Raw genomic sequence first — 24212 nt, 5'->3', positions numbered from 1 at the left:
AGGAAAAGAGAGAAGATGGATTCAACACATTCTGATTTGTTAACATCTTTTTATCCATCTTTCCACTCTCTCTTAATCTCCTCTTTTATATTGGTTATTATTCTCTCTTTATGTTTCATGAAAATTTTATGAGTTTTTTAGTCAGCTTTTCTATTTTCTATGCTGATTTTTGAAGAAAATTCACTGTAAATTCTAAGTTCACAGCCGTTGGACCTGGATCTTACCGACTGATGAGATGTCAGTGAAGTGGTCTTCTCCTTCCTCTGCATTGATGAGGTCATTTTTGCTCTTCTTGGCTCTCTTTAATACTAAACATGTTGGAAAGTGAATAGTAGATAAACAGTAGTAGTATAAATTATAATCATAAACTGATAAAGAATATACACTCTTGAAAATAAAGGTTCTTTATTGGCATCAATGGTTCAATGACGAACCTTGAACATCAAAATTGTTCTTTTAGGAACACTAAAAGGTTCTTTGGGGAACCAGAAATGTTTCTTCTATGGCATCCCTGCGAAAACACCCTTTTGGAACCTATGTTTTTAAAAGTGTAGTAAAAATGTTTTTTTCAATGGTTACCTGGGTTGTTGCATTTCCTCTTGTACCAGGCATTATCCACCTTCTCCTCTGCATTTTTATCTTCTTCAGCAAGCATTACTTCCTCTGAAATGAAAACATATTTCACCACTTACACTATGCATGTTTTGAATCTGAAGCCATGATTTTTATTTTGAATTAAACATCTAAATGTATGCATGACAGGCTGAAATTGTTTTGTTCTTTTGAGGTTGTTTGCCAGGGCATTGATACAATATGGTTGCTAAGCTATTCTAAGTGGTTGTTAGTGCATTGCTACTGTATGTGGTTGCTAGGGGCTTCTGGGTATTTGCACAGGAGGAGAGAAAGACAAAAGCAACCACTATAAGGCTTACTGTAACCTGATGCCACGCACAGTAATCACGGTTGTCACTGCAGATCTGAGAAACATCCAGCAGGAGGCAGGAACAGCAGTGAGCACTGTATTGCCCAACACATTAACGTTTTAAACAATGCAGGGAATATCTAACTGACTTTAATGGCTGTAGCAAGATACAGTAAGAAGTCAAAGCACCTGTAAGCAGTTAATTCCATCACAATTTGATGGTGTTAAAACATCAAAGCCGGGCCACCACGGAGGAGTTTAGGAAATAACCTCTCTAAGCCAAATAAATCCCCATGGATGGGCTTCTGGGAAACCAAACGGAGGATACTACATGCTGTGACAGAGCTAATTAACCACTGTGCTGGTGGAGGATCAGTTTTAAACTGTGCCATCTTAAGAGAAACTATAGTAGTGACAAGCAGAATTATAAAAGACCAACAACATCAACATTTAAAGCCAAAACATTCCTTTAGGAAAAGTGTTTCATCCATTTATTTCTGATTTATTATTGCAAATGTCCATTTGTTGTAACATGCTAAGATTTCACACATCTTGCATGTGCATCTACATGGAAAATCAAGGGATTTCTGGCTTTGCTCACTGGGTATTCCATGAACAATAGCCATTAATTGTAAAATGGTTATTGGAAGTGTGCCACTGAGAATTATTACATTACGTCCTTATGAAATCTAATTTACATGAGGATGAACAGCACACATCACATTTACATCCGAATGGTCATTAAACTACACAGATGTGTAGACTACCCAAACCTAAAGTGTAGCTTAAAAATGAGGTTTGATCATTTGGATTCAGTCAGATTTACTAAATGAAAAGTATTGTTGGGAAATTTGTTCCATTATTTTATATTGCACCATAAAAGGTCATATTTCACATGACACATTTGTGACTTTCGTTACAAAATGCTTGGGTTCAGTGGGATTTTTATTACTTTTGTTCAGCAAGGATGCATGAATTGATCAAAGTAAGAGTAAAGACAAAACAAAGTTTCCAATAAATGCAGTTCTCATGAATTTCTATTCATCAAAGAACTACAAGTCAAAAAAAATTTTTAAATAAGTCTCTTCATCTCACCAAGGCTGCATTTATTCGATCCAAAGTACAGCAAAAACAGTACAATTTCAAAATATTTTTACTATTTAAAATAATTTTTTAAATTTTGTTTAATATATTTTAAAATGCAATTCATTCCTGTGATTTCAAAGCTGAATTTTTTTGCATCATTACTCCAGTCACATGATCCTTCTAAAATCATTCTAATATTCTGATTTGCTGCTTATTATTATTAGGTTGAAAACAGATGAGTAGATTTTTTAAGGTTTCTTTGATGAATAGAACATGCAGAAGAACAGCATTTATCTGAAATAGAAATCTTTTGTAACATTATAAATGTCTTTATCATCATTTTTGATCAATTTAAAGCATCCTAGCTATATAAAGTATTAACTTCTATTATTTAAAAAAAAAATTACTCAACTGTTTTGATCTGTTGATTTTATTTGTATTTATGATAATAATAATAATAAAAATAATAAATGTTTCTTGAACAGCAAATCAGCATATTAGAATGATTTCTGAAGGATCATGTGACACTGAAGACTGGAGTAATGATGCTGAAAATTTTGATTTGATCACAGGAATAAATTACACCTTAAAATATATTCAAATAGAAAACAGTTATTTTAAATTGTAAAAAATATTTCACAATATTACTGCTTTTGCTTTGGATCAAACAAATGCAGGACTGGAAAGCAAAAGAGAATTCTTTAAAAAAAAACTTACTGTTCAAAAACTTTTGACTGGTAGTGTATATATCAAGAGTTTCCACTTAAATATTTAGCAGAATAACTGTTTTCAACAATGATAATAAGAATCGTTTCTTGAATATCAAATCAACATATTAGAATGATTTCTGAAAGATCATGTGACACTGAAGACGGATGAAAAATCATCCTAGCTATCACAGGAATTCATTTGAAATATATTAAAATAGAAAACATTTTGAATTGCAATAATATTTCACAATATTGCTGTCTTTACAGTACTTTTGATCTAATAAATGGAGCCTTGATGAGGCCTTTTTTCAAAAACAATAAAAAACCTAACCAACAAGAAACTTTTGAACGCCATAGTGTACATTTATAGCGTAAATGTATTTTCAGTTGATTTCTGCTAAAAAAAAAATAGTTCTGTAATTCTATTCAAATTTGCTGTTCACACAGTACAAATATTGCAATCTAATTACATTGGCACCACTATTTATATATGCAGAATGTGTAAAACAGGTGAAAATCCGGTGAAGAACTTGAAAAGACTATTACTAAACTGGCCCAGGATCAATGCAAATGCACAGCCACAGAAAGCTCTAACACACTGACTGAGTCCAGCTGATGAAAGAGCTGTTACAGGCAGTCATAGGAAGACTGAGGGTATGAACCAGCTGGTGGAGCGAGTGGAAGGCTATGTGGTTGCCATGGAGAGAGGAAGTGCTGAGCAACAGACAGGCACAGATACATCAGCTCCCATCGCGGCCGAGGAGAGGTCCGGAAAGCGAGTGAGATAAACAGTCATGGGAGCAAACGCACGAGGGGACAGAACACTCTCTTGGGAACAACCACGAGGCCTTCTGGTAGTTGCAATGTAGACAACTCTCAGGTTCAAGTCTTGAAAAACACATGAATGTCTCTGAATTTGAAAATGAGTTCTGTGGAGATATTTCATATTTGGATATTGTTCATTTGAGAGACTGACCTGCTTTGCAGATCCACTCTAGGTAGCCGGTCAGCTCCCTCTCGATCTGCTGTTGTCTGCGAAGCTTCAGGAACTCCTGCCTTTTCTCCACACGCTCTCGCTCCTTTGCAAATTCCCTGTTTGGACAAATGCACATAAATACACATCTATGAACATACTGTACTGCACAGAGGCATCAGGGGAGCCCTGCTCTACAGCACAGGTCATGTGTATAAAAGCATGCGTGTATCTTATAATATAGTTCTGCATCCACAAAAACAAATACCCCCATTGATGAGACTGCAAGGAACATGGTTGAAAAACAAATGTGAATGAGATAAATGCACCAAAATGAAACGTTAGAGAAAAAAGCAAGTACAAGGTGTGGCATCCACATTTGTAAAAGCTGTAGAAAAATCAATGTTTTAAAATCAATAGAAAACAACAGCTAAATTTCTACAGTTTATGCCTCACTTAAAGCTGAAGTGTGCAATTTCTTTTTAATTGTTAAAATTCCTTCTTCTATTCCAACTTATTAAACTGAGTCAGATAGTTAAGCTGTTCTTATATTAACTTTACATTAATTGTTTATGTTTCTGAATCTAGATCTAGAGATTTGTAGATTTCAATACATCTTTAATCCTTGTATCCATTAACGGCATACAGTATGAAACTGCAAAAATGCAAAGCAATAAAACTATTTCAATATGACTTAAAATCAACACAAATTATAGTGATAGTAATTATAGTAAATTAAAAATATAGATTATTATATAGTCACTTATATAGTACATGTTTTTGAAAGCCCCTAATACTCATTAATGCATTTATTTGATCCAAAATAAAGGAAAAAATATTTGAATATATTAAAATATATTTTAACAATGTAGAAGTCCTTACAGTCACTTTTGACCAATTTAATGTGTCTTTGGTCAATAAAAGTATTAATTTCTTACACCCAAAAATCTTCTGACCCCAAACATTGGAGCAGTAAATATAAATAATATCATAAAACATTGTATAATTGTTATATACAAGAGCAATATCACACGAGTAGCAGTGCGATATGGCTGTATATTGGCATGGCTATGAGTGTGATATTCTGTTTATACAACAGTATAACGACGGCACGATTGTGTAAATACATAAGAAACAACAATGGAGTTTTTTTCAAAAACCCTCTTTTGTGCGAATTAGTTCCTTCCGCCATGGATTCAAAATTCGGATTTGCAAGTTGACAGTTTAACAGCTGAGACCAAACTTCTGTTACTAATATGAAAAAGTTGGTTCATTGAAAGCTTATTGTAGTACTGTATTAAAAGCTCACTATATATTGTGGAGTATTATGAGAAAGAGATAGACTGAGCGAGTGTGATTACCTGCATCTGATACAGCATTCATTCTTTAGCTCAATCTCATATTCACAAAAAAACATTGGTTTGAATGTCTGCTAAGAAAAAGCTATATTTTTGTCACAGTATCCTTTCATCTGTTGGGGGTGATTCTTAATGACAGCACTGCTCAGTGCATTTGTTGGCTGTGTCTTACAATGTGTTGTTGAAGGTAAAAACAGCTTCCTTGTTTATAACCCTGTTTCGGTCTCTTTTAAAATAAAAGTCTTTACTGCTGACTCACTCATAAAGACAGACTCTTTAACAATGTAACTAAAATCACCATCACAAACACATACACCATTTCCTAATACTAAATACTGTTATTAAATACTACAATGATTTATGTAAAATACTATTAATTGAATAATGATATTTAATAAACAAAAACAGCCTTCATAAAAGCGCTAGGCAATTCAGTCAAAAGTACAAATGCAGTTCTTAAACATAAAGCATTACATTTACATAACATTTAACCTGATAAGATTTTGCCCTCAGCCAAAACTATTTGCCCTAGAACAAATAATATATTAATGAGACCAAAGACTGTCCACTAGATTTACCCAAAATGAATTATATCTCATGTTTAACCACTATAGAGACAACAGAGCCAGCAGTAAATTCTAGAAGATCTGGCCGAGGTAAGGCTGCTCTCAGCGGGTTCATGAGTGCTGAACGACCGCTGACACCCTGGAGCTCAGCCAATCTTCTCAGCCAATCAGATTGGAGGGCCAGAAAGAACTGTTGTATGAAATATAATAATAGCCATCATCAACACCAGTTAAAATTATGTGTTTTTTTGAAAGCTCTTGAAAACATACATTATTTCTGCAATTCTAATGATGGTAATGGTGCACTTCAGCTTTAAAGACACAAAATAGTTGAATTGACTAACGCAAAATGGTTGATTAACTTCCTCAAGAGACGTTACAGCCTCACAAGGAAAGAGAGGTCAATCCATTATTCTCAGTAATGTACCCACAGGGCTAGACAGCTTCTCTCATCTAATCTCTCTCATTTTCACCCCACAATATGACAAAACTGTGGAGTGATACCTTGATTAGATATTTAGCTTATAGGTCAAAAAAAGCGGTATTTACTGACAAATGGCCATGCATTGCCTGTGAGAGGCATATTTTACCCTGCCTTGGTTATTAAATGAGTCCCATTCATTTTCATAAGCATTATAGCTTTCCCTGCAACATGATTATGTCGGAGCACTAAGGGAAAAAATGCACTGTTTGTGCCCCCTCACTACCTGCCATCTGTTATCATGCCAATTAGAGGACAGTGTGATGATTGACCACCATTACTCTTTAACAGGTGCGCAAAGCGTACAGAAAGGGGTGAAAAAAGAGCTATAAATGCAAAGAACAAAGAAAAAACAAAACAAAAGCAGGGTGGACAAAATGTGAAGGATGTGATGTTACTGGAATTAAAATGTTACTTCATGCTCGAGAATGTGATCGGAGCAGGAAGGGAATGTGAATAGAAAAAAACTAAAGGAGAAAATAGGAAAGCAGTACAAGACAGAAAAGTCAATGCTGTATGAGAATAACTAAAAAAAAAATAGCTGACATGCTAGTGCTAGTGGATTTGCATAACCATACAGCTAATCATGTTGGTTAAGGTGGCCAGCCAGCATGATCTATTTGGCAAAGCTGGTTAACCAAGAAATTCTCACTGCACTGATAAATAAAAAAAATACATACATACATACAGTCAAACCAAGAATTATTCAGACACCAGATATAATTTTTATATTTTTTTACTAGTGGGTGCAGGACATTGTAGTATATTTACAGTATGTAAGTGAGGATAGCGAAATAAAGTAAACTCTGTGACATATATACCCAAAAATTCTTTATACACTTCCAGTAGAATTGCTAAAAATTTGGGACCAAAAATTTGATTTGACACTATGTTTTGTTACATAGCTTTCTATTAAAGTTATCTGACATTATTAAGATGAATTTGTTCTGACACAGTTTAACTCTTGAGTTCTTCATATTTTACTACCATTTTATAAACTATAGCAAATAAACTGTGATAATGTGAGAAATTCGGAAGGTGTCTGGATAAATTTTGGTTTGACTGTAATTCATTTGTGATTATCAAGATGACTTTGTTCTGACACAATTTAACTCGGAGTTCCTGTCATATTTTATTACCATTTTCTAAACTATAGCGAATAAACTGTGATAATGTGAGAAATCTCCCAGGTGTCTGAATAAATTGATACAGTAGGTTTGACTGTACATACATTGCAGAAACAAATGTCACTCATAAATTGCTGGTAAATTTCAAAATGTTAAAGAAATGGAAAGTAACACTGAATAAAATGTTAAATTGTATCATAGAAATGACGTTTTTTTTTTTCTTCCTAAAACTGTAATCCAATAATCTTTGTATTATATACAACTATGAGTTTTTACAGACCATGTAATAAATGGGATCCAAAAGCAAAATCCCACTGGACCCATTGACTCATATTGTATGAACAAAAAACACATTTTTTAACATTTTGTGTTTCACAGAAGAAATAACAGAAGAAAGATCATACAGGTTTGGAACAACATCAAGTGGATGAGTAAATAATAACAAAATGCTTATTTTTTGGTGAACTATCCATTTAAAAACATGGTGCTGGGCACTAGCAAACAGAACACAACATAGGCTGTTCTTCAGCAGGATTCCCATATGACAGTGTGGGGAAAATCCTCTTTTTTCCTCCCTGCATTGCAGTGGCAGTGTGACGGTGACAGTGAGTGTGTGACAGACGAGGGGAAACACTAACACTGTGGCAACCTCTCTTTCTCTCTTTCTCTCTCTGACTCAAATTGTGACAGAATTAAAATTTTTGGGTGAAGCATTCCTTCAACTGTTAAAGTTCTCCTGCAGTCACTAATGTTATCCCTTAAAACTCATCTTTGATAATCAAAATGACATAAATGACATTCGTTATCCCTTAAAATGGCTTGAATATAACTCTACACTCTTACCTCATTTAGTATACAGAGAATCATGCATATGCAAATTAGCCCCCCGCCTTGACTCAATCGCAGCATCTCAACATTCCTGCCCCACTTTCACTCAGTTACCTGAAGTAGTAAATGCTACACAATGACAAGTGGCAATATTGGATTAATTTAGCCATATATATTTGAGCCAGAGACTGAACGAGGAGAGAAAAGGAAGAGGGAATTATACAGAGTCATGTACAAATCAATGTATCAGAATGGTAATGCATTTATGTATCACTCTCTACAACCTCAGGCACGGTAACTGATATCATTAGCCTTTGGCTTGACTAAATTATCAAACAGCTAGTAATGTGTTGCTAATGTTACACAAACCATGTTCCCGTTTGCCATCTCAGACAGCTAACATCTAAAAATCAATATCCTTAGGTAGAAATGTGATGGTTTGTGGTTTGTGTTACAAACAGACTGAGACTGTCTTTGGTATACTGCAGTTTTAAAGGCTTAGTTCACCCAAAAATAAAAATTAGCCCATGATTTACTCATCCACAAGGCATCGTAGATGCATACGACTTTCTTCTTTCAGATGAATGCGATCTGAGTTACGTTAAAATTTATCCTGGCTCTTCCAAGCTTTATAATGGCAGTGGGTGGGTGTTTCTGTTCAACAGTCTAAGTCCAATAAAGTGCATTCATCCATAATAAAAAGTGCTCCACACGGTCCAGGGGGTGAACTTGCAAAAACTGTCGTACACGGAAGCCGTTCTGGGCGGATGACATAGGACGTCAGCGTTGCTGAGAAGTGACGAACGCGGAAGCACAGAGGAGAAAACTTTGCGTTCTTTACTACTGTAAACAAACGTTGGTTTTCGCGAGATCAGCAGTGTATGCGCAACACATACATCCTACGTCATCCGCCCAAAATGGCTTACATGTACGATAGTTAGCGCAAGCTAGAGAAAAGTAATTATGTTTAAAATATGGATATTTTTCTTATATTTACCATATTACCTTTATTTACCCCTCAGAGCCATGTGGAGCAGTGGCGATTTCTTTAAGACTGCAAGGGAAGCTCAGCTTCCCCTATAATGTCACAAAATTAATGGTCAAATTACATACTATTGTATTAACATTTTATTGACTAAAAATGCGTTAGAATTCGTTCAGAATCAGTTAGATATAGCAGGTCGGCTGACTTGATTTTCTTCTCATACATTCCCGTAGCGTCACAGTGCATTTCCCCATTGAAGCCCAGCGTCCATTGACTTCAATGGGGCTGCTTTGAACGTTTTTTTTCAGTGCTTTGAAACTAGACGGTCATTGGATAAACGCTGCGATTATGTCCCGCCCACGGACGCTCAGCGTCTCTGGGGGTGAATGAGGAGTGGGCTGGCCTGGACGCTGAGCTTCTGCGTGATGATTGGAGGGTCTGTCGAAAGATTGCATCTCCTTTTGACTGACAGCGATATTGTCCTATAAGGAATCGCTGAAGCTATTCGTTCGCGCTCTCTGCGGCCGCTCAGTCCCATCGTGGATTTCTCAAGTTCAGTCGAAATAAAAACTGCTGCAACCTATTTCTTTATATTTGCTTGGCGAAATTGCTTGATTTTCATCATACATTTCACACAATTATACACCACATTCCTTGTTTCACTTTTACAGAGTTTAATATTTTTTTTAGATCATTCATTAATATGAAACTGCACACGAAAAGTCACTGGAAAAGACGCCTAGTTGGTACGACAGGGTCACAGACTATTTTCTTGAAAAGGAACGTAGGGCAGAATTTACTTTTAAATAAATAGACAATTTTATGATGTAGACCGAAAATGAGCTTCCCCTATTTGACAGACCAGTAGCCGCCACTGATGTGGAGCACTTTTTATTATGGATGGATGCACTTTATTGGACTTCTTTTGGACTGTTGAACAGAAACACTCGCCCACTCCCATTATAAAGCTTAAAAGAGCCAGGATAATTATTAATGTAACTCTGATTGGATTTGTCTCAAAGAAGAAAGTCATATACATCTAGGATGCCTTGAGGATGAGTAAATCATAGGCTAATTTTCATATTTGGGTGAACTAACCCTTTAAAGAGAAAGTACTCAGCAATAGTGTTGACTGATGAATTTGCACAATCACCCTCATGTTGTTCCAAATCCATAGAGCTTCATTCATCTTCGGAACACAAATTAAGATGATTTTAATGAAATCTGAGAACTTTCAAGGCCCAGAAAGGTAGTAAAGACATCATTAAAATAGTCCATGTGACATCAGTGGTTTAACCATAATGTTATGAAGCTTTGAAAAATACCTTTTGTGCACAAAGTAAACAAAAATAAAAACTTTATTCAAAGATTTTTTCTCTTTTCTGTGACTACCTTTCAGAGCCTTCACTCCTAAAAATAAAGATGCTTCTCGATGTCATAGAAGAAGCTTTTTTGTTTAAATGGTTCCATAATGAACCATTTTGTGGCGAAAGTCAAAGTATCTTTGACTGAATGGTTCTTAAAATGGTTCTTCTATGGCATCGTTGTGAAGAACCTTTTAAAGAACCTTTACTTTGAAGAGTGTGGGAACATTTCAGTTCTGTTGCTGTCTATGGAGTGTGAGAAAGCTCTTGGATTTTTACAGGTTTGGAACGACATGAAGGTGAGTAAATAATGACAGAATCTTCATTTTGGGTGAAACTAACCTGAACATTAAAAACACCCCTGTCTTTAAATATACAGTAATCTTTATTAATTTTTCATGTACATTATAATATTTTCATGTCTAAATTGAAATATTAGATCAACAGTTTCTGACTACAGGTGAAGCTGTGCTTCATTGTCCACTCTTGAAGTAAACATTACTGGTATAATCCCTAATAGGGCTGCTCATGCAGTCAAGGTCAAAAGGACATCGTGGGGTGTGAGAGATCAAGATGAAATAGCTATGAATTGGCTTCTAGCAGGATCCCTGCTGCCCAACTACCCACTGAGAAGATGACACGGCTGCCCACCTCTTCTCAAAACCCCTACCCCGGGGCAGTCCTCTCGTCTCTCCATGAGGCCTCACAATGGCCTTTTGCTTTGAAGGCAGCGTGGTCAGACAGGTGAACTAACCTCCGGCCCCCGCACACAACCTTGAGAGACACAGCGTGCACCATGGCAACCAGTGCATCCACTGAGGACTAAACTAGGGTTCGTTCACACTTCTCCAACAAATACCAACATTTCGAACACTCTAAAGATGTCTTTATATTGACTCCAAGTTTATAATATTACAAAAGTTTTTTTTTTTTCAGATGAATGCTGATCTCTGGATATTTCTATTTATCAAAGAATATTAAAATTTATATAAAATATTATATATAAATATAAAAAATTAAATATTGATAATAATAATAATAATAATAATAATAATAATAAATGTTTCTTCAATGAGCAAATTATATTAGAATGATTTCTGAAGAATCATGTAACACTGAGGACTGGAGTAATGATGCTGAAAATTTAGCTTTGAACACAGGAATAAATTACATTTTAAAATATATTAAAATTACATTAAATAATACAAATATTTCACTTTTTTTTTTTTTTTTTTTTTTTTTTTGCTGTATTGGATCAAATAAATGCAGGCTTGGTGAGCAGAACAGACTTCTTTAAAAAAAAAAAAAAAAAAAAAAAAAAAAAAACATCTTAGTGTTCAAAAACTTTTGACTGGTAGTGTAATAACTGCTGCAAAGTCGTCTGGACCAATCCAGCAATGAGGAGAATTTCTCAAAAATCATAAACCTCACTTTCTCACAAGGAGCAGGACACAGAGAAGCCTGTGCCATGCCTTTATGTAACACTTTATTTTAGCCTAATTAGATCTGCTCCCGAGCTCCCGTCATCCTTTGCAGCCCGTGGTGTGTAGACATTTCACACTTCAGAAGGAGTTTGTAGAAAGCCTTTGCAAGTGTGATCGTTTGGAGGTTGCACAGCAATCTTGAACGCACAGTACTTTTGAACTAGGTTACCATGAGGACAGACACGCCACACATAAAAACAGAGTCCATGCATGTTAAAAACTGCACAAATATTCTGTCAATTCCACACACACAGAAACACACGTCCTTGAATGTGCTGTGCACATGGATATTTTCTGCCAGTAGTTACAGTAAAAAAACTTATACGCAAATCCTCTCAAGAATGTGTCTTTGAGTGCCTGTTTCACCTTTAAAGCTAAAAACAGCTTTAAATGAATAAATTTCACACTGGGAGAGTAAAAACTGATAACATTACTTGAAGGACGACGAGAGAGCATGAGAATTAAGAGAGGATGACAGAGCGAGAGAGAATGGTGGACTGAATGAGCATAGAGGGACACAGTAGCAAGTTCATCAGTATTATAACACAAATAGTTTGATTAATTACAGAAGTGACATTTGCTGCTTATAAAACACGTATTAATATCAATTTTGAAATTGCTACTGGTATTATTTTTGTGGTAACAGTCATACTTTTTTCAGAATCCTTTGATGAAATGATGCCAAAGATAAAGCATGAAGAGAAAGACTCTCACACTGCTAGCTCTCCTGTCCTGTTCTGGGATTACTGTACTCCACAGAGAAAGAGAGGCCAGCATCACCATGTGAGAATGAATCTTTGTCGACTAAAGCCTTGAAAGCTGAGATGTCAAAGGACGTTAGAGCCCCTCTGAAGGAGCAACAATAAATATTGAATGCCACACAACAGCATCTCTGGCATGAAGAGCCATTCAGTGAAATAGAGTGAGCATTAGATTGAGGATTTCCAGGAAATCATAAATTGGAATCCCACCAGCAGCTAGAGTTCACCACAAAGCATTCATCCAGAGACTTTCCATTAAAACAGTGTTTGTGTGTGTGCGAGAGAGAGAGAGAGAGAGAGAGAGAGAGAGAGAGAGAGAGAGAGAGAGAGAGAGAGAGAGAGAGAGAGAGAGAGAGAGAGAGAGTAAGCGAGGTAAAGCATGATGGAAAAATAAAGATGCTTTAGTGTGAGGGTGTGTTATTTGTTTTATAGGGAGTGTATGTGGCTCTTGGCTCAATCACAATTGATGGAGGAAAAACCTAATTGTGACCAACACTGCATTGGCAAAATAGAGCTGCCTAATCGAATTGAGAAGCAGGGCTCTTCTGCACTTAACGTTGCTTCTTCTCTGGATATGCATAAGCTGCAGGTGAATAGATTCCAATCTTGCAGGACAGACATTATTTTATGGTGCTTTCAATGGTTTAGGAAAGCCCCTTTATTTCAAAAGAGCCCACCTAATAGCTATAAGATGCATCCCTTGAATTATTTTAAAGGAACACTGTTTGTTTGCTTTCCATATAAGCTTTAACGGTTAGTGTATGCTTTGTATTGGCTCCAGATTGCTTAAATTTATGTTTGTGACCAAGCAAGATCATAAATTGAAGGTGAACGACTAGTTAAGTGGGTTACATTCAGTTTGTATCTCTTTTTATTGATACAAGAGTAAAACGAACGAGCCAGGGTTCCTTCTAACTCGTGTAGTGAAACTTAAATTGTGAATGATACTGAACTCATTGCAAGAACTTCAAAGCAACAAAATAATTTCACTAGTTCAGCAAATGTCTTGTGACAGAATAATGAATAATAGTTTTTATATGATTTTGAATTTCAGTTAATTCTGATTATTATTTTCTGATTATTATTTTTGATTATAAGAGTTAAATTACCCCCTAATGTTTTTGGAAATAACCCATATTTTTTATGATAATATGATTATGGGTAATTCATACAGAATTAAATTGAAATATATATTATTTTTAAAAAGTGAAAAAAAAAAACATACACTGCCGTTCAAAAGTTTGGGATCAGTAAGATTTGTAATGTTTTTTAAGACGTTTCTTATTCTCACCAAGGCTGCATTTATTTGATCAAAAATTCAGAAAAAAACTGTTATTGTCACACCCCTGGACTATTTAGTTTGGTTTCTCCCATCTCCCCCACTGCTCTGTGTGTTTTGCTTCCTGCCTAATTTCTCACACCTGTGTATCCCAATCATTGTGTCTTTATAAGTTTGTGTCTGTGCTTTGTTGCTTGTCGGTCTTTGATGTTATCACCTGGTGTTCCTGTGTTTTTGTTGGATTTATTAAATATACGTCTTTTACTACATCGTTGTTCGTGTGTTCCTGTGCAAAACGTGACAGTTATAATGTAAAATAATATTTCAATGTAAAAGAGCTGTTTTCTATATGAATATATACTAAAATGTAAATTATTCCTGTGATGCAAAGCTGAATTTTCAGCATCATTACTCCAGTCTTCAGTGTCACAAGATCCTTCAGAAATCATTTTAACATGCTGCTTAATATTTTGTTGGAACCTGTGATATTTTTTTTTTTTTTAGGAATATTTAATAAATAAGAGGTTAAAAAGAACAGAATTTATTTAAAATAGAAATCTTTTGTAACAATATAAACTTTGTGGTCAAGTAAAATTTTAATATTTTGTGTTAAATTGATAATAGCTTTGCATCACAAGAATAAATTATATTGTAAAATATATTAAAATAGAAAAACATTATTTTAAACTGCAATAATATTTCACAATTTTACATTTTTTTCTGTATTTTTGATCAAGTAAATGCAGCCTTGATGAGCATAAGACACAATCTTACACTGTAAAAAGTTTTCACCAGATTCAACCTAAGTTCAGCAGCTGCCATAAGATATTAAGTTAAATCAGCTTAAAACTACAAGTCATTTTAAATTATTACAAAAAAATGAGTTGATATAACTTGTGAGTTTAAATGACTTAAGTTGATTTAACTTAAAATCTTAAGGCAGCTGCTAAACTTAAGTTTTTAAGTTGAAACTGGTGAAAACTTTTTACAGTGTACTGATCCCAAATTATTAAACAGCAGTGTAATTTAATTTGAATTAATTAAATTAAGATGGAATTTTAATTTGAACACATCTTCTTTGTTACTTTAATTAAAATGAATTATTAATTTAAATTTCTGAAAATAACTAAATAAACAAACAAACAGACTAATCATCCATTTTACCACCATTATTTACCCCAGACAGGATTTTACTTTCAAGAAACAATGGGTACATTTTAAGACTTTTTAAGAATCCTAAAAGAGTTCTAGAAAATCCCCATGCAGTTAGGACTAATTTGATGACTCTGATTTCAGACTTACCCTGACAGCACACCCAGAACCAAGTTGAGCATGAAGAAAGAGCCGATGATGATGAGTGGGATGAAGTAGAGCCAGTTCCAGGTGTTCCCTGAGGCATCGTTGGCCTGCAATGAGACAGAAGTAATGAGAGTAGAAAATGAGAAGAAGCAAAGGTACAGAGAGAATTAAACATCAGAAGAACCTGGAGGAGATCAAATCTCAACAGGCTTCTGGCAGCCCCGAAAACGCCTCATCCTTCACTAACAGCCCCTGTAATAATCTCTTTAACACATTTTACGATAACACATCCATATCTACATTGCCATAATCCTTCTTATTGTCCAAGTAATTGCTTTTTGGTGAGATCCCATGGTCTTCACAAGGGTAAAAAAAAAGAATATGAGTTTCTTTTTGATTCACCAGCATATATAACACTAGGGGGTTGAAACAAGTGTTTATGAGGCATGCAAAGAAAAGATTTCTCCTAGCGCCCATTTATTTGCAAATTGCTCTAACATATTGTCTGTAATTGTTCGGGGATCATGGAGAATGCTGATTCAGCACTCACATACAGATCCTTAAACCCCCTCTTCTCTCTTACACAGCTGTTTCTAAGGCAACCGACTCGTCGTGCCTACCTCTGTCCCTTTATCTCTCTTGCTTTAGCTTTAAACTTGCATTTTTGGCAAGAGCAGTAAAGCAGTTGGAGCCAAATTCCACTGCTGCATCTCCACTCCTCTGAGTATTAAATTTATTACAGCGCTGTAGGGAATTCGTCTGACTGACTTCTTCTTAATTATAATTTATTTATTACCGTTGAAGTCTATATCAGTTATTGTTTCATGCATTTGAATGAAAGATGACAGCACAATAGTATCTCTTTAGCCAAACATTTTTGTTTTAAAATGAACAGACTCTAAAGCGAGTCCAGTGCAAGGTAGGTTGCCAGATATTGCCATCCTTGTGGTCTAAAGCAATTGTAGTGATTCATCTTTTAAAACTGGATAGATGCCATCTGACATCAGGAGAAAAGGAGATGGCACTGAAACAGTTTCATCTCATTCTGAGGGTGCTTAAAACAATGGTGAATCGCCTACACTTTCTCTAAAGCCTGAAAATGGTCTTGACATAGTAAATGAATATGTGTTTAGTAGCCAAAATGCATGACATTGTCTTAGTGATCTGGTGGGTTAGATGTTTTCTCTAGCCCTTGCATCACAGGTTTGTGTTCCCTTGAGTGATATAAGGATTGGAGGAATGCTGAATACAGACTTTACCAGATTACCACAGTATGAGAAGAACATCTGCTAACCAGACATGAGAGACAGTATAATGCTTTAGCAGTGTAACCTGGACCAATTATCTAGTGCTTCCATTCCAATTTCCTTAGCACCTTTTATAAGGTGTGAATACATCTGCTCTTAAAATGCCAAACAATACACAAATTAGGGCTGGGTAATATATATTATACTTTTTTGGCCAAACTGCAATATACAGGATTAGGGCGATAAAATGATAATGATAATTATTGTGATGTAATTTTCCTAGATAAAACAATAACAAGACTTGATATAATGTTTATTGTTTACTATTTATTTACTGTAGTTTGTAAAAAATATATTGATATACACTGCTGTTCAAAAGTTTGGGATCAGTAAGATTTTTTACATTTTTTAAAGTATAAAAGTGCTAATAAAAGTTCCATTTATTTGATCAAAACTACAGAAAAAAAGGCAATATTATGAAATATTATTGCAATTTAAAATATTGTTTTTCAATTTTAATATCCTTTAAAATATAATTTATTTTTGTTATTCAAAGATGAATTTTCACCAGCCATTACTCCAATCTTCCCTGTCACATGATACCTTTTTTTCAGGATTTTCTAACAATAAGTCTCTACTATCACTTTTTATCAATTTAACACATCCCTGCTAAATAAAAGTAATAATTTCTTTCAAACTAAGAAAGAAAGAAAAAATGACTCACCCCAAACATTGAACGGTAGAGTATATTGTTACAAAAGATTTCTATTTTAAATAAACGCTGTTCTTTTTAGCATTTTATTCATCAAAGAATCCAAAAATTAAGCAGCACAACTGTTTCCAATATTGATAATAAATCAGCATATTAGAATGATTTCTGAAGGATCATATGACACTGAAGACTGGAGTAATGATGCTGAAAATTCAGCTTTGCAAAACAGAAATAATTTCTATTTTAACGTATATTAAAATAGAAAACCACAATTTTAAATTGCAATAATATATCACAATATTGTTTTTATTTTTAATCAAATATATGCAGCCTTGATGAGCAGAAAAAACTTCTTTAAAAACTTTTAAATCATTTTTTTCTTAAGGGATAGTTCACCCAAAAATCTCTATTTCTTTCACACATAGTAAAGGAAAAGCAGCCAATAGGTGTCCAGCATATACTGGCTAATGATTAAATAATTAAAAGATATAAATATACTACAAATATTACAATTTGGACAGAACTACTGTATGCACAAAAGTGAATAACTTAAAAGATCTGTGCAAACCAACTAACATGCTTTTGCATGCAGTCTGGACAATCAGGTACTGCAAATTGTATTTGAATAGGCACTGCACATAAACTAGAAGCAAAAAACAATTCATAATTTCTGTGAAATGTCAGCACATCTAAGCAAGATGTGGAATGTGTGGATAATAATACTGTGAAAAATGTGGTAATCGAGTTCTCAACAATGCACTGGGGCATGAATAAATAAAGCTATGTTACTATTTATTGTTTTGCTGCCTACATTTATGCTGCTGATGTTGTTGTGTTTGTTGACATATTCAACTATGTCAGCTGGAAAAATCACTACACTGTTCTTTCACTGTTCACTTTACAAATTATGAAACACAACTGCAAAATCCCTAGTAGCAAATACTGTGGCTCTTTACACATTTTCCAGACATTTATGTAGAAATAAAATCAACGAGAATTATGGAGTTAGAATTGTTGCTTAATTCCAAATAAATACATTATGATCCACAAATAAATGTAAAGCAATTGACAAAAAACAAGCATATTCACAAAATAAATAAAATGAGATCCACAAATAAATCTTAGAGTTCAACAAACATGAATTATATTCACAAGTAAAAAAATCTGAATTGCAAATAAAAAACATACTCACAAATATGTTTTTTATTCTACAAACACAACTTTGCCCGGCATTTGTATGTGAATCGCGTACTGTGCATTTGTAGATCGCTGCGCGTATTTGTGGATTGCTCTCTGTGCATTTGTAAATCGCTGTGCGATATTTGTGAAATTTGAAACATTTCAAGCGTCAAGACGCAAACTAATCCACAAATGGATGGACTCCACCCACCTTCTACTTAAGCCAATCAGATACCGGCCACATGGGACTGACCAATCGTTGCACGTTCTCGCTCCAAACCAAGGTCACTTATGTTTGTCGTGGCCACGACATTTAAACTCGTGAGAACATGATATTATGTCGTGGCCACAAGATATTAATTTGTGGGAACCTCATATGTTACATCTGTTATATATTATATGTATTATATGTATTTTATTTTATTAGTCATATTCGTTATTTTCCTCTTCATTTCGATCTGTTTACTTAATGTTCTGAATGTAGGTTCTATAACTGGGATATTTACTGGAATGCAGTTCAAAGGTTGAATTTAATATATATTGTATTTTATTTAGTCTAATTAATAGACAAATATAGTGTTTCAGTGAAGAGTGAATTATTCACGTAGTTTCGTTTGGAAATCATTTATCATCACACAGTAAAATAGGCCTACATATTCCTTCTATTAACTGGTCGTCTTTTTTCCGTATTTGTATTATTATTATCGTCATCATTATTATAATTATTACTATTATTATTAGCCTATTATTATGTATATATTTTAATATTTTTGTTTATATTCGTTTCCTCCTAAATTTTGATCTCTTAACGTTCTATATGGAAATGATACTGTAAATGCTTGACATATGCTGTATGACTGAGTTTTACTGGAATGTAGTTTAAAGGTTGAATTGAACATATTTTATTTTGTTTCGTCTAATAAATAGACTAGATTATATAATACTATACTGTTTCACTGAGGAATGAATCATTCACGTATAGTTTCATTTGTAAATGAAAACATGCTCATTTATGGTCACACACGGGCATAAATACAATCATAAAGTCATACAGCATATGTCAAGCATTTTACAGTATAATTTCCATATAGAACGTTAAGAGATCAAAATTAAGGGGGGAAACGAATATAAATGAAAATAAAAATATATACAATAATAATAGGCTAATAATAATGATGACGATAATAATAATACAAATACGGAAAAAAGACGCAGTTAATAGAAGGAATATGTAGGCCTATTTTACTGTGTGACGATAAATGATTTCCAAATGAAACTACGTGAATAATTCACTCTTCACTGAAACACTATATTTGTCTGTTAATAGACTAATTAAAATACAATATATGATAAATTCAGCTTTGAACTGCATTCCAGTAAATATCCCAGTCATAGAACCTACATTCAGAACGTTAAGTAAAGAGATCGAAATGAAGGGGAAAATAACGACGTATAACATATAACATAACATGACGTTCCCACGAGTTAAATGTAGTGGCCAAGACAAACATAAGTGAACCGAAGGTGTCCCCTTACGGTCACTGTAAAAACGTGATTGGTTAGAGCGAGAACGTGCAACGATTGGTCAGTCCCATGTGGCCGGTATCTGATTGGCTTAAGTAGAAGGTGGGTGGAGTCCATCCATTTGTGGATTAGTTTGCGTCTTGACGCTTGAAATGTTTCAAAATTCACAAATACGCGCAGCGATTTACAAATGCACAGAGAGCAATCCACAAATACGCGCAGCGATCTACAAATGCACAGTATGCGATTCACATATAAATGCCGGGCAAAGTTGTGTTTGTAGAATAAAAAAAATACTTTGAGTATGTTTTTTATTTGCAATTCAGATTTTTTTACTTGTGAATATAATTCATGTTTGTGGAACTCTAAGATTTATTTGTGGATCTCATTTTATTTATTTTGTGAATATGCTTGGTTTTTGTCAATCGCTTTACATTTATTTGTGGATCATAATGTATTTATTTTGAATTAAGCAACAATTCTAACTCCATAGAGAATGGTCTGAAATAAATTCAGAGACAGTATATGAACACAGAGGCTGTAATCAAATTCCTGTGAGTGTGCTTCTCATCCCACAAAAGACAATTAGAGATTTGATTGATTTCCTATGATTGCACAATGACTGTCATCAATGAGATACAGAGTCTAAAGGGACAAATCAATTGAGCAAAATGTTTCTCTTGGTTGAGAACAACTCTGCCTCTGCTTTATTATCAATATTTAAATGGTATTATTCTATTAATGTCTATTCCTTACCATTAACATTAATTAGTGAAACAGACGAGTGAATATAGGCAATGGAGTGTTTTTTTCTGTGATTTTTCGGCCAAAATATTACTAATGTTACCTCACTTTAAGATTGCGACTGGGATATTAAGGAGAGAAGATTTTTTAACCATGGTGCAGAGGTTAGTGCATTAGTTCATAATGTGTTGAATCGAGTCCAACCTGGGTCATTTCCCAATTCCACGGCTCCCTTTGTCATCTTCCAGTACTTTCCTGTCATTCTGTTATCCAATAAGCAAAATGAAAAAATAAATAAAGACTATACCATGTTAAGAAAGGCTTTTTTGATAGTTTTGAGAAATGTCCCAATATCACCTTTTGGCATTAAAATTACTACACTAAAAAGAGACATCTTACTGCTTTTGAGAAGGGAGACACATTACTGCACCAAAACCTAGTGAGCTTAAAACATCATATAATACAAAAGTAGCTTCATTATGCTGCCTTAAAGGGGTCACATGATGGTATTTCATGTTTTCCTTTGGAGTATTACAAGCTGTTTGTGCATATATATATATATATATGTATTCTCACTGTTGTATTGTTGTTGCCACCACCATGTTGTGGAGACGCTGTGTGTTTTGTTGCGAAAGCAAAACTACTTTGTTTGGCCTTCCAAATGAGTACACAACTAGAAATCCGTTGGTAAGTTATATTTACTACAATGTTCCAGAACAGTACAACGCAAATATTCGAGTATGTGCAGTGCATTTTACAGAGGACTGTTTGTTGAATCTGGGAGAGTAGCCTACAATGCTGCCTGTGCACAAAGGCTGTTTATATACAATGGGACAATTCTAACTTTCCAACTTTTTGACTTACAACTTGTAAGTACATTTTCATATTTAAAATATTTGCTACTGACTATTCAAATGTGATGTAGTGTAGTGCTTGCTGTTTGTCGTTTCTACGATCACAACATGGTTTTATGTTTACCCAACGCAATGCATAAAAAGACAGTATAAGTCATTATAATCAGCAATTATGTCCCCATTGGATGCAACAAATGCCTCATTTATAATGGGTTTTATTGTTTTTTGTCTCATCGTGTCGGGACACGCTTGAGGTATTCAACCAATCACAATGCACCGGATAGCTGGCTAATCAGAGCACACTGCACTTTTCAGAATGATGGGCTTTGTAAAATTCAACGTGTTTAAAAAAGAGGAGCAACAATAATGTACAGTATGTGGAAAATAATGTTTGTTTTTACTTTAAACACAATGCATTACACCAAATACACAAAATAATGTTCTTTTAGCAACATCGTCTGACTGCTTTAAAAAGTTTGTTCACCCAAAAATGAAAATTCTGAGACACAGACAGCAACGCAACTGCCACATTCAAGACCCAGAAAGGTAGAAAGGACATCAATAAAATAGCCCATGTGAGATCAGTGGTTCAACCGTAATGTTTTGAAGCAAGGAGAATACTTTTTGTGCACAAAGAAAACAAAAATAATGACTTATTTCTAACCCTTTAAGATACTACTATTTGGAAAAAATTCAAACAACAAAATGAAACAAAAATAAATTTACACTACCATTCAAAAGTTTTTTCAGTAGCCATTACTCATGTCTCAATGATTTGTCATTCCAATATGCTGATTTTGTGCTCAAGAAACATTTCTTATTATTATCTATGTTGAAAACAGTTGCTTACTAATTTTTTTCCATGAACAGAAAGCTCAAAAACAGCATTTATTTGAAATCATACATTTCTGTTACATTAAAAATCTAATTAATTACTTTAATGCATTCTTGCTGAATAGAAATATGATTTTTTTTTTTTTTTTTTGGTTTGTTTGTTTTTACCAAATATATTTGAATGGTAGCGTATATGTCAGTATACACCATATAGTGTATAGCATATATGATGGGGAAAATAATTATTTAATGCCCTGCTGATTTTGTACGTTTGCCCACTGTCAAAGATATGATCAATCTATGATTTTAATGGTAGGTTTATTTTAACAGTGAGAGACAGAATAACAAACAGAATAACTGCAAAAATAATGAAAAAAATCCAGAAAAACACATTTCAAAAAAGTTATAAATTGATTTGCATTTTAATGAGTGAAATAAGTATTTGACCCCTTCATAAAACATGACTTAGTACTTGATGGCAAAACCCCTTTTTGGCAATCGCAGAGGTCAGACGTTTCTTGTAGTTGGCCACCAGGTTTGCACACATCTCAGGAGGGATTTTGTCCCACTCCTCTTTGCAGATCCTCTCCAAGTCATCAAGGTTTTGAGGCTGACATTTGGCAACTCGAACCTTCAGCTCCCTCCACAGATTTTCTATGGGATTAAGGTCTGGAGACTGGCTAGGCCACTCCAGGACCATAATATGCTTCTTCTTGAGCAACTTCTTTGTTGCCTTGGCCTTTTTTGGGTCATTGTCATGCTGGAATACCTATCCACGACCCATTTTCGATGAGGGAAAGAGGTTCTCACCCTAGAATTGATGGTACATGGCCCCATCCATCATCACTTTGATGCAGTGCAGTTGTCCTGTCCCCTTAGCAGAAAAACACCCCCAAAGCATAATGTTTCCACCACTATGTTTGAAGATAGGGATGGTGTTCTTGGAGTCATGGGCATCATTCCTCCTCCTACAAACACAGCGAGTTGAGTTGATGCCAAAGAGCTTGATTTTGGTCTCATCTGACCACAACACTTTCACCCAGTTCTCCTCTGAATCATTCAGATGTTCATTGGCAAACTTAAGAAAGGCCTGTACACGTGCTTTCTTGAGCAGGGGGACCTTGCGGGCGCTGCAGGATTTCAGTCCTTCACAGCGTAGTGTGTTACCAATTGTTCTCTTGGTGATTGTGGTCCCAGCTGCCTTGAGATCATTAACGAGATCCTCCTGTGTCGTTCTGGGCTGATTCCTCACAGTTTTTATGATCATTGAAACTCCACAAGGTGAGATCTTGCATGAAGCCCCAGACAGAGGGAGATTGACAGTTATTTGGTGCTCCTTCCATTCTCGAATAACTGCACCAACTGTTGTCACCTTCTCTCCAAGCTGCTTGGCGATGGTCTTGTAGCCCATTCCAGCCTTGTGTAGGTCTACAATCTTGTCCCTGACATCCTTGGACAGTTCTTTGGCCATGTTTGTGAGTTTGGAATCTGACTGATTGATTGCTTCTGTGGACAAGTGTCTTTTATACAGGTAACAAGCTGAGATTATAAGCAATCCCTTTAAGAGAGTGCTCCTAATCTCAGTTTGTTACCTGTTAAAGACACATGGGAGCCAAAAATCTTGCTGATTAATAAGGAATCAAATACTTATTTCACTCATTAAAATGCAAATCAATTTATAACTTTTTTGAAATGTTTTTCTGGATTTTTGTTGTTGTTATTCTGTCTCTCACTGTTAAAATAAACCTACCGTTAAAAAGACTGATAATTTCTTTGTCAGTGGGCAAATGTACAAACTCAGCAGGGGATCAAATAATTATTTTCCCTGCTGTAATATATAATTAGAGTAATCACATCATTAGCTTAGCAACATGCTAAACTGTGTTGAAATCAAG

At 34.8% G+C, this 24212-nt stretch overlaps 1 protein-coding gene across 1 annotated transcript in view; it reads right to left on the bottom strand.

Annotated features, from left to right (window-relative positions):
• cacna1ba (calcium channel, voltage-dependent, N type, alpha 1B subunit, a) overlaps positions 1-24212 on the bottom strand; it is a 210553-nt gene that overhangs the window by 67826 nt on the left and 118515 nt on the right. The window contains exons 7-10 of the mRNA XM_073839905.1: positions 15227-15330; positions 3695-3810; positions 580-663; positions 225-308 (exon numbers count right to left, since the gene is read on the bottom strand). Coding sequence (XP_073696006.1) covers positions 225-308; positions 580-663; positions 3695-3810; positions 15227-15330 — 388 coding nt within the window. The remainder of the gene's footprint in view (positions 1-224; positions 309-579; positions 664-3694; positions 3811-15226; positions 15331-24212) is intronic.

Source organism: Garra rufa, chromosome 5 (genome assembly GCF_049309525.1).
Source record: "Garra rufa chromosome 5, GarRuf1.0, whole genome shotgun sequence".
In the NCBI taxonomy this organism is placed as follows: Eukaryota; Metazoa; Chordata; class Actinopteri; order Cypriniformes; family Cyprinidae; genus Garra; species Garra rufa.
This window is presented reverse-complemented; position numbering and strand designations above follow the sequence as displayed.